At 36.7% G+C, this 11,965-nt stretch overlaps 1 protein-coding gene across 3 annotated transcripts; it reads left to right on the top strand.

Moving 5' to 3' along the window:
- The first annotated feature begins 6 nt into the window (after positions 1-6).
- On the top strand, positions 7-11,810 carry NABP1 (nucleic acid binding protein 1). 3 transcript variants are annotated; one of them, XR_013339115.1, is made up of 7 exons: positions 7-295; positions 499-637; positions 3,406-3,477; positions 5,144-5,219; positions 5,666-5,732; positions 6,966-7,420; positions 9,315-11,810. XR_013339115.1 is itself a non-coding variant. In XM_077780262.1 (6 exons), exons 1-6 carry the CDS (start codon positions 205-207, stop codon positions 7,133-7,135), a joined length of 615 nt encoding a protein of 204 aa, XP_077636388.1. In that variant the 5' UTR covers positions 7-204; the 3' UTR covers positions 7,136-9,217. The 3 variants fall into 3 exon arrangements, 1 of the variants encoding a protein (XP_077636388.1); XR_013339114.1 differs by having other exon boundaries at positions 9,310-11,810; XM_077780262.1 differs by lacking the exon at positions 9,315-11,810 and having other exon boundaries at positions 6,966-9,217.
- Positions 11,811-11,965: the final 155 nt, after the last annotated feature.

Here is an 11,965-nt window from a genome sequence, read left to right as displayed (position 1 = left end):
GCCTGGTTATTTTCTTCCTTTTTTTGGACTCAGTGCCGTCTGGGCTGGTTTCCGTGATCCCTGACTAACCGCTTTCTGCCCGTTCTCTCGCCACCCCCGCCCAGAGTCTCCCCTGCGCCCTCGCCCTTGCCCGGGAGGGTGGGAAGCTTTGTCCCACTCCCTGCCCACCCGCGTCTCCGCAGCCGTAGCCGCACCTGCCTCAGTATGAATGGGGTCAGCGACCCACCTCTTTTTATAAAAGATATTAAGCCCGGACTGAAAAACTTAAATGTCGTCTTTATTGTCCTGGAGATAGGTAAGTGGGGTCTNCCCCCATCCCCGGGGCCCCTTTGGCCCCCGCCGGGGCTCGGATCCAACCTGCGGCGAAAACCTGGGGCTCGACCTCTTCCCACCTTTCCACTGCATTATGATCTCGGAGGAGGAGTTAGAACCTTTCTGGAAGTTCTTATTATCTAATACGCCCTTCCCCCCCCCCTTGTGATTTTTAAATCTTAACAGGACGCGTGACCAAAACCAAAGACGGCCATGAAGTGAGATCATGCAAAGTAGCAGATAAAACGGGCAGCATCACTATTTCCGTGTGGGATGAAATCGGAGGTCTTATACAGCCAGGGGATATTATTCGGTTGACCAGAGGGTAGGTGTGCACAAAATGGGGAGGAGGGAGAATGCTTCCTAACTAGCAGCCTGCCGAATCATTGGCTCATGGGGGATCTTGGCAAGTTCTGGAGTTCCATACCTTTTCTATGGGCCTCCGAGCAGTTTTGAGCCACTTGGATGTTAACTTTAGATAGTGGACAGCTTTGGAATGTAACACCCTTGCCGGTATAAGTGGTCAGTTTCACCGGGAATCTAAACCACCCCCCCCCCCGTCAGTCTACAGGTTAAGTAGATTTTTAAATACTCTTTGGGGATTATTATTTTTAGTAGATACATAAAATTAATATAGTCAACACTTCCCCCCATACACAAATTATTTAATACAGTTGTCAGCTGTTTTCCAGCCTTCCCCTCTTTTTAGTGACTTATGGGATCCTGCCTGTATTTTATTTAGACAGTGAGGACATAAGATTGTAGTTGAACAATTTAGCAGTTTTTGTGGTATGTCAAATTTGTATTTGGATGTAAAAATTAAGAGGGCAAGTTTACAATATCTGGAAGGGACATTCTTGAAGTAATTTCCTGTGCCTATTGCTGTAAGGTCAGCATGGTACAAAAACCAGAATGATCTGCAGAAAATATTTGGCAGAAAGAAGTCTCATGCTACCTCCATCCAAAAGATTCAGTTGACCGGCTTTTAAAAATAATTTAGCACAAACTCCTTTTGTTTGTTTAATTTTTTTTAACCTTTATTTTTGAGAGAGAGCCAGTCGGGAGAGCCAGAGAGAGGGAAACACAGTATCTGAAGCTGGCTCCAGGCTCAGAGCTGTCAGCATAGAGCCCCATGTGGGGCTTGAACCCACCAATTGTGAGATCATGACCTGAGCCGAAGTCAGATGCTTAACTGACTAAGCCACCCAGGTGCCCTGTTTGTTTTTTGATTGGTAATTAGCCTGCCTTTAAAAATTTACCAAATATTTAAATCAGGAAGGCAAAAGGCCAGAAAAGGGTCTTGAAATGGATTTTGGAAGTTCTGTGGTCAGTAGAATTAACAATGTATTTGTTACAACTATAGGCAAAGTGGGTGGAGATTGATGGTGGCATAGTAAATAGAATCTCAGAGAAGTGTTGGATCACCCTGAATGGAGGAGGCTAGAGCCCTTTGATAATATCTTCCAGTCCTTACGACATCTTCAGGAAGTGAGGCAGAGTATCCTCAAAGAAGGAAGTGAGAGTCAGATCATAGACATTTTATTCTCATACAGTGACTCATTATGACACTAATTGTGTTTTTTAAACTTCCATATCTGTAGCTTACACAAAAGAATTCCTGCCTGTGAGGGTGTGGTGAGGATTAGCATCATAATTGAAGGGTTTTTTTGGCTGCACAAGTATTTCTCATCCAGTGATTAAAAGTATCTTATACAGTGTAAACAGCATTCTATTTCAGATATTTCATATTTTGTAGTCACAGAAAATAGAGATGTGACCCTAAAAAATTTATGGAAAAACTAAGTTCAGTATTATCTCTATAGTATTTATACAGGAATTTCAAGATATAATTTGTAGGAAAATTCAAAACTAAAGAAACTCCACTATTTCCTAACTTCAGTGTGACCTTGAGGTTATTACACTTCTGTAACTTTGTCTTCTGTATAATGGGAAATAATTATACTTTACTTACTGAAATAATATAGCCAATGGAGTTTGGCCTATTTATTAAAAGGCCCTTAAATTCTGGTTGTATCTAAGAAAAGTAGTTTCTGAAGAAAGGCGTAATCTAAATAATGGTAATTTGAATATTGATCGGTTTATCAGAAAACACTTGCTTATTCCCAAAGCAAGTGCAAGTTAAATGTTTACTTGTAATAACTTCCAATTTTTTCTTAATATGCATTAACTTTTACGCTACCAAGGTGAAATATTAGTGCACTGTCTTCTAAGTCACTTTTTGTATAGCATGAGTGTGCTGGAGTCTTTAATAAATAAACCCTTACTAAAGAGGAATATGTAAGGTGGAACTAATTGGTATTTATTAACCTATATTAAAAGAAGAACTGTCACTACACTTAAACAACATTTAGTTATGGTTCACCATTCTAAATCATAAAGTTACCATCGTGGTTATATGGAGAACAACTGAAAACCAAATCTTGGACTGATTTTATAATGTTTAATTTATGTTTCTATTAGATTTGTGTGTGGGGATATTTTAATGGTGCATCTGTATTCAAAGTTGATCAGTATAATCTGTTCAGCCAAGTTGATGCTAAAAATTGCAGATTTGGAAAGGCAAATAGGTCAGAGCTTTGTGGGGGTTTTTTGGTTTGTTTTTGGGTTTTTTTTAGGCCCTTGATTAAACTTTATCAAATTTTCAGTAGCTTATCCACCCTATGTGTTTTAGGAGGCAAAGGAAAAACTATTTTATCAATATCTGAGTAGACCAAGTAAATGGGTGTAAAAGTAAACACTTGATGTTGATTTTATATATTCTGTGATTAAAAAATAACTTCTTGGCTAAAGATATGATCTTTGGAGTATAACAGTGCTTGCCTTGCAATAAGACTTTCTATTTTCTAGGGTTAGGTATAGTTTAGATAATTATGTCAAAATTTGGCAGTAGAGTTTTCTTTGTGTTCCTTCGTAAGTAACAATCAAAATGAGATTAATTGTATTTGATTTACTATCATAAACAGAGTTTAATCTCCACCTTACCCTACTGCAAAAAACAGGATAAATTTTACGTGAGTTAAGTAGAAGAAAATACATGTGTTTCTATAGAACTGATGTTTCTTTTCTTTCTAGGTATGCATCCATGTGGAAAGGGTGTTTGACACTTTATACTGGAAGGGGGGGAGAACTTCAAAAAATTGGGGAGTAAGTATTAAAATGCATATCCTATAATTGAATAAATTACATAAAATGTCTACAGAGTAATTGGTAGGTATTAACTATAATAAACTTCTCTTGGCTTTTCTTGACTGGTAAACTGAATACCTTCCAGCATACTATAGAAATGACTTTACATGTATGTTCCAGTTAAAGAGCCACCTATACTGTTTCCTGTGGTTGAGAATGTCCTTTTTCCCCAGCAAAGAGCATCAAGTTGCCCTTGAGACGAGCTCCGATGGGGCCTTTCTGTAGGCTTTGGGAAGTGCAGCTTTCAGGTGTCACAGTGCCATTTGAAATAAGTTCTGTCTTCTAGGGAATTGCCCAATAAGAAGCTAGGTTTCAGGCCGTAAATTTATCTTTTTTTTTCATTTATGGGTGAATATGTACTCGTGATAAAAGGACTTGCAGCGATGACCATTGAAGTCCTGTATTTATCCACAGTCTAGGTACCGTACAGGCAGCCACAATGCGAGCTTCCATACACTACTACCCTCGTAATCTCCACCCTGACTTGGAGGAACCATCCTCTCTAGGGGTGTAAAGGTAATTCATCCTCCATATCAGCTTAGACATTTGGGATATATTCATAAAGTACTGTGTTAGCAATGAGCCAAATCCTTAGTCCATTCTGTTCGGTTAATGCTTAGACATCTACTTAACTCCCATCACATTGGAGGATATTTTTAAAGAGAAGCCCCACATGGCACTGATAAAAGGGTAAAGGGGGAGATCCTCTTCCACACTACAGGGATGAGATTCTTTGTTTGGAAAAGATAAAGCAATCTTGCTGGCTTTTAAAAATCAGAAACAACACTTTGCTTTTGCTAGGTGAAAAATTAGAATTCACTTATGTTTGATTTTAGAGTAGTGTTAGAGCAACATGTTATTGAAAGCTCTTAGAATCATTATTATCAACAGATTGAGGATCTTGTCCTGACCTTCATGTATACAGACATATTTATAATAGAGGTCAGTTAAGTGACGAACCATCGGAGGTCAATCAGTTCTTAGTGACTGACAGTCACAGTCAGTCTAGGATTTGCCAAAATTGATTTTAATTTCTTATTTATGGGGCGAGGAGCTGAGTAAATGCTTGAGTGTGATGTCAGTATATGCCATAGCCAAGTTACAAGAAGCACTGGGGTAAACTTGTCTTTATAGCCACTTGTCTTTATTTATACTTGCAGATTCCACTCTTAACCGTGAATGATTATCTTTGCAGATTCACAGTGATTGGTCAAAAGAGGGACTGGATGAGAGTGTGTGAATGGATCAGTGCAAATCCATCACCACTGCTGGAAAAACCACTCTGGAACCCTAAACATGGTTCAGTGGCATCAGCCTCTATGGAAAAACAGCACACAGATGTGTTTCTGGGTCCCTGATCTTTAACATGATTTATTTTTTGCAGTACAGAATTAAAATAAAAAATAGAATGTTTTCTACATTGTAGGCAATTGTATATTTTCAAATAGTTTGTTTTATGGAACATAGCATTTTGGAAGTTTTTGTTGTATAAATAATTAGCATGTTGCTTTTTAGTTAATTCATTTGATACCTAAATTCTTCATTCCTATCAGTTAATACATGTTATATGAAGAAAGGTTGATTCGTTTAGAAGTCATTTAACTTGTGCTTTATTTTCTTTCAGATTTTGTATGGTTTATTCAGAAGTGCCAAATTTCAGTGAACCCAACCCAGATTATCGAGGACAACAGAGCAGAGGGGTAATTAATCCACATGTATAGTCTACTTTTATGGTTAGGCTAATTTTGACTGGGTACTATAATTCTGTGACTAGGTGTCCAACCCTGTTGTACGCAGGGTATAATGAAGACAGTTTAAGAAAAATTTTTTTAAGTCATTTTCACTCTTTATGCTTTGTAAGTCTATATATGTATCTTTAGTATTGTGTGTTAAATATATGTGCCATTTAGCACTTTGAGGAGTAGGGAGTAATATCAGAAAAATACAATAAGATGTAACAGAAGCTATGAAAGACTTGGGAAATATTCCTGAATGTTAACATTTGTAAAGATGTAAATCTTCACAAAATTTAGTAAGAAACAAAAACAAAAACAAAAAAACCCTAACAATTAAAGAATGGATACATGTTGTTATAATAATTTTTTTATAAATTTTCAGTTGGTTAAATTAAAAACATATTTTTTAGGCACACAATGAACAGAAGAATAATTCCATGAATAATAATGTGGGTACAGGTACATTTGGACCAGTGGGTAAGATTTTTTTTTTCCATATTTGTGATCAGGTGTTAAGAATTAACAGACTATATCTTATGAAAGGTTTACAAGAGAACTATCTTTAGGCATAAGTTAGCACTAAAAGGAAACTTCTAATAAACAGGGAATTCCCAAATAAGTGTCTAGGTAGCAGATACTTTCTTAAGCTAATTTATTCAAACACATTCTTTTTTTATTTTTATACACATACATTTATTTATTTGTTCAGTTTAAATTCCAGTGTAGTTAACGTACAGTGTTTTATTAGTTTCGGGTGTACAGTGTAGTGATTCAGCACTTCTGTGTATTTCTCAGTGCTCATGATGATAGTGTACTTCTAATCCCCTCTGTTTCACCCATCCCCCCACCTACCTCCAGAGCACATTCTATATTTAAACAGTGGCTAATAACAAGAAATCTGTTTTGGTGATGCATAATATGATTTTTCATTGATTTTTTTTTAAACAAAATTTATGTGCTCTAGTGATTACTTAATAAATGTAGAATTACTGGTTATTTTGGCACTCCAAAAGCCTTTTAAGTTTAGACTAATAGCTCAACCTTAATTTTCATAATCTCTAATTTTATGCTGATAGCTGCCTCTTTAAAAGATTGGCCTTTAGAAAGCCCTCAGATATTCTCAAACGTCATGTCAATGGTCCTTACAGCTGTGTTTAAGGTCTTTGGAAGTTTTTATTCTTAAATAACAGAGGAAAAGGCTTTAGGGATTGTAGTTCCTTAGGGTGGCTAAAGTTTTATTTGACCCGGCTGGCTGCATGTTTTAGCACAGCTGGTGATCATCACATTGTGGGAAACTTTGCTGTCTTTTTCTTTGCAAAGTTAGAATTACACTATTTTGAAGTATTATTAACCATATTTGAACCTAATGCCAGTGTTCATACACCATTTTACCCTTCGGTTTTTTTTTCCCTCATAAAATGTAGGCAGTGCATTACCTTTGCTTTTCTACTCTACTAATTTCTCATTCTGTTGCCCAGTCTGTTTCTCTCTCCCTGTTAATCAGCATCAAGTTAATATATTTACAGTAATCATACAGCTAGAAAAACTTAGAGCCCACATTGAGTTTTTTTCCAGTAGTTTAACAATAAAGACATTTGTTTTTTCTAATACTACTTGTAAGCATTAGTAGTGTGTGTTAGAACTTCAAATAGGTGTACTTCTATAGATCAGTATCTGAAAATGGTGATGAATTTTTATATTCTCTTTTAGGAAATGGGGTTCAAACTGGCCCAGAATCAAGGGGATGCCAGTTTTCATATGCTGGTAGAAGCAATGGCCGGGGACCTACAAATCCACAGCTACAAGGAACAGCTAATAATCAAACGGTCATGACCACAATAAGTAATGGCAGGGACCCTCGGAGAGCCTTTAAGAGATGACCTATGCCAAATCCTCACATGTAGTTTTTAAACTACGTGCCCTACTTGAACACTTATTGCACTTTTATTTATCGTTAACTGTGAAAACTATGTCCTTTATCAGTTTCCTTTTATGTTTTTGACTTGGTAACAAGAGTGGTTTGTTTTTATAGCAAAACTGTTAAGCTGCTCAAGTCTCCTGTTGAAGAATTTGAAGAATGGGAACACTCTGAAAAGTAGGGGCATTTATTTTTAGAGCCAAAAGATCTATGGTTATCCTCTGAAAAGCTTGCACCCATTTCATGGGTGAGTTACTTAAGACATCAGCATTATAGCCTCTATGAGTCTATCTTCCGTATACATTTATAATACTTAAAATAAGGCTTAGTGGGAGATGTTCTTTTGTCTTAAATTCAGGTATTGCCAATTAAAGCAATAACCACTAAAAAAAATGAAAACTCAGTCAATGCTAATAGCAGTTTTTGAGTTAGGACTCCAAGAATGATTGATGTCTTCATTGAGTGACTGCCATTAAGATCTTCCAAGGACTGAATCATTCTAAACTCTTGTTTTATTACCAAAAAAATATATTTGTCAGAATTACGGACTAGAATGGGAACTGTATTATAACAGATAATTTTTATAAGAGAGCTGCATTTATTTTAGGGTAGTCCTGTATCTACTTAGTGCATTACACTGAAGGAAAATTTAAAACTTGAGGCCTTGAATATTTATTTTTTGAAACTACCATGTCAGATATTAATGTGTAATTTGAGGGAGTTATAAAGTCATAATAAATGTTGATTTAATTATTAAAATTGTGGTGGATAGACATTAGAATGAAGGCAATTCAAATTGAATTCATGTAGAAAAGTGCAGTCTTAAGTCAGAGAGTCCTAGGTACTTGCCGAAACTCATCCTGGAGTGAAAATCCTAGGTACTTGCCGCCTTTGAAGAGTGTATGTTTGTGCGCGTTGTCAAAGATTCTGAACACAATTCACAAAGCCTTATCAGCAAAAGTTAAATGGCTCTCTCTAAGAAGTGAATACAGCTTTATTCAGAAATGTAAAGGTAGAATCTATTTATGTGTCTTAAGTGGTCCTCAGTTCCACTTTTACTGTAGAGTGGATAACTGGCACATTTTTCCGTTGTTAGTGTTCAGTTCTTCAGTACTATCTCTTGAATAAAACTTGCATTAATGTTAACGGACCTACCTTATTTTTGCTTTTTGAATGATTTATACTGGAGAGCCAGCACACTTTACTATAGTTGTAATGATTACTTCAGCCTGGCGACTGCTTAGCTCTGTATTTGTCGCTGTCTTTTTTTCCCTACCTTAAATCACAAATAAGTAGACTCTGTTTTCTAAGAACTCCATAGCCTTCAAATATAAAAGTTTGTGCCAGAATACTCATGGTACCCTAATTCAGCATCTCTTAACAATTTGAGTACACACTGCATATTAGGCACTGTGGAGAGTAAAAGGGGTGGATGATGAGTAACCTCAAGGAGCTTATTTATGCTTCATAGAACTTCAGTAACTGGGGTTTATATATTGTAGAAGTTTTCCTTTATTATTCTAGTCATGATTATAGCTAATTTGGCTTTGTGACTATTATTTTCTTAAGATGGTCACAAAATTACAAATGTTTGGAGTAAAAAAAGTACTGAATTTTTTTTTAAACCTAAGTAGAGGTAGTAACGATAATACTATAAGTTATTTGTGGGAGAATATAGTGTTAAAGATTATTTTAAAAGAAAGAATTTTGGAATTTCCAAGAAGTTAACTGTCAGGTTGAGCTCATTGCCAGGCTTCCAATCCCTGTTACCCTGTTATCTCATCTATGATGGTAGACAAATTATTACACTTAAAACCTGTAAGCCTTAAGTTCCACAACTATAAAAAACAAGTAAGTAATATTATCCCTTTATAGAGTTATTGAAGATTTTCCATGTAATTGATGAGAATGATATCTGGCTACAATAGGCAGTCAGATGTTTGCTCTCTAATCATACCTCAAGATTAGGAAAAAAATGCAGTGTTAGGTGTGGAAATACTGTTACCCTTTAATATGTTGATATTAAATAGAAAGATCAATCTAAGCTTTTGCTTTTGTAATTGACATTGCCTCAGTAATTTAATCTTGTTGTTCTGTGTTCTTTATCATTTATTAACAGATCTCTTTTTTCTTAAGGGAAGCCTCCAAAACCCAAGTGAATTACAATCCATAATGAATATTTGCCCTACCAGTCTGCTTGGACGGTACTCATCAAGAAGAGGAAGAAAGTTTTCTACCTTCCTCTCTCCTGGTGCTTTCACCTGTGAATTTTTAAATGTTTAAACACCTACCGAAAACAAAAATCGTTTAGTATAGAAAATACACGCTGCTAGGATTGGGTCCCATTTCATTTCAGCAAAACCGCTCTGAAGAGGTTTGACGCGTCATCAGCCAGCTTGGCCTTTCCTCTCTGGGCCAGTGTTTGGGTAGTTACTACAGTCCAGAAACTCAGAAGGCCCGAAGATGATGTGTAATAGTGAAGGCTGCAGTGTGCTTTCCTAGGCATTTACACAGCGTTTCCCATTATACCAATTCCGTTTTCACTTGGTTCCTGTAGTTTTAGTAATCAACTTTAACTTTGAGGACAGTTTAACTTGATGCCCTGAATGTTTGTAGCACTGAGTACTTGCCACTTGTATTTTGGTAATTTAACATTTTAAAAGAACTTTTAATTTTCCGGATTGAGTAATAATGCCAAAGGAATGATGCTGAAAACAAATAGATATGAGGGTAAAAAAAAAAAAAAAGAAGAAGGTAGGAGAATGTTTAGAGTATAGGTAACTGGTCCTGAAAAGTTTTCTCAGAGGTACACACTGACTGCCTTTCATCAGTCTGAAGACACAATGGCAGTTGTTGTAAGTTTATATAGGCCTGGACTTCCCTTTTCTGTTACGAAAGTGATTTGTTTTCTCCAAGCAAATTTAGGCTGCCGTGCCTCTTAAGACCCTTTTCTCTAATGTGTTTGGAAAGGTTCTACAGACAACAAACCTTGAAAACCATGGACGAGCAGGATCCGCGTGGAGCGCTTGCTCAATTTATGTCCATCTTGCCTCTAGGCTTCTCCTTGGGTAACTTGCCCTATCATGGCTTTTATAAAAATCTGTTTTTCCTTTTCTTTGTTTAATTTCCTATCTGATGAGAGTATTAACATTTCTGGTAGAAAAGAGGGTGACAGTTCTCTGGTAGGGGTTATATGATGGGTGAAAGCAGATGTACTTGGCTGTGGCGAAAACCAGGTCTCAGCCGATGATTAAATGTTAGGATAATTCAACACTCCCACATTTCACAAAGCAGTTACAATGATTAACAGTTGAGGTATGCTTCTGAGGAAACGTACCATTCATGACAGTGCTATTTTCCAAAGGTCAAGACCTTTGGAAAATAGCACTGTCATGAATGGTACGTTGTTAGGTCCTCGGGGAGAAGCTTAGGAAAAATATTTTGCTTTCCAGGTATATTCAACTTTTCTCCAAATCCCTTGAAGCTTTTTTATTAGGGATAACCAGACTTTTGTTCAAATATTATAACCAAATTACTCCAGGTTTCTGAGCTTAAAGTGTCTAATGATGTTTCTCAAAGCACAGATCACAAAATAAGAAACAGACTAGAGAAAATCAAGTCCGACTGTTCCTAATAAGCCATATATTTAATACTTTTCACACTGAGAATGTTCAACCTAAAGATGTTTTTTAAGGGCTGTTTACTACTATGAGGTAACTGGTGTAATGCAGTAAAATGAGCATTTTAACAAGTTTGACTAGTAGACATTTAAGCCTTTTGAAAGGCCTTGATAGGTAACTTATAAGTGCAGTGTGACCCTGCAAGTTTTAAGGTCATGCCAGTCCAAAGCTTGGTAACTAGCTGCTGAATTGTGATGGACCCCAAGTGTAGAGAGACCATTGACCCCATAGTCCTCATGATCACATGCACTTACTAATAACCTCAACTTAAGGACTTGGCATGGCCTTAGAAACCGGTTCTTTACCATTTCCAACCAAAAGTCAATTTTCTGTTTTACTCCATCAAAATCTCTTGCACATGGAGTTCATTTCTTGTCCATATATTGCATGTATGTCGAGTAAAACTGAAGCAATGGTTTATAAGCCAGCTGTATTAGATTTCCCCCAGGAACCTGTTAGGACTAGGAATTGGTTCCCTGCTGTATCAGGAGAGTTCACAAGTGTAGGTCTGGCAGAGCAGCACTTGAGATAATGACCCTGAAGATTTTTATCTCTTGCCCTTAACATTTCCCCCAATACCAAAACAACTTTGCTTTGAAATGGCACATATATATATCTCCATACATTCTTAGGTTCCTTTATTATTGTGAAGCAAGAATATACCAAACCTGGTTTGTAAAACAAGGGAAAATTGTAGAAGCATATGCCTCCAAAGGGCAGAATTGATGGGTAAAGCAGGGTAGTCCCAAGCAAAATAGGGTCAAAGTGTGGCCTCTAGATGTGAGCATTGTTCAGTTTTGAATCAGGTTCAATCAAGTAAAACTATTCAAATTATGTCAATACTAAAATCAGATTATAATAGTCACCTAGCTTCATTTGGGCCTAAATGTAAAAAGCTTTTTCACACAAGGTTTCTGTTGAATTTTCTAAAAATAGATTTTATTACTGCTTATCTCAGCAAGATACATGTTTACAGTATTTTCTACCTTCCTCTTATCCCCCAGAGCATTCCTCAGTCCCCTACTTTATTATGTGGAGTGAGGCTGGCCAAAGTGTAAAGTAGGGTGGTTGAAGACGGATAAACATTCCTAAGAATGCCTAGTAGAACCCAC

This window comes from Crocuta crocuta, unplaced genomic scaffold (assembly GCF_008692635.1).
Source record: "Crocuta crocuta isolate KB4526 unplaced genomic scaffold, BGI_CrCroc_1.0 scaffold38, whole genome shotgun sequence".
Classification (NCBI taxonomy): Eukaryota; Metazoa; Chordata; class Mammalia; order Carnivora; family Hyaenidae; genus Crocuta; species Crocuta crocuta.
This window is presented reverse-complemented; position numbering and strand designations above follow the sequence as displayed.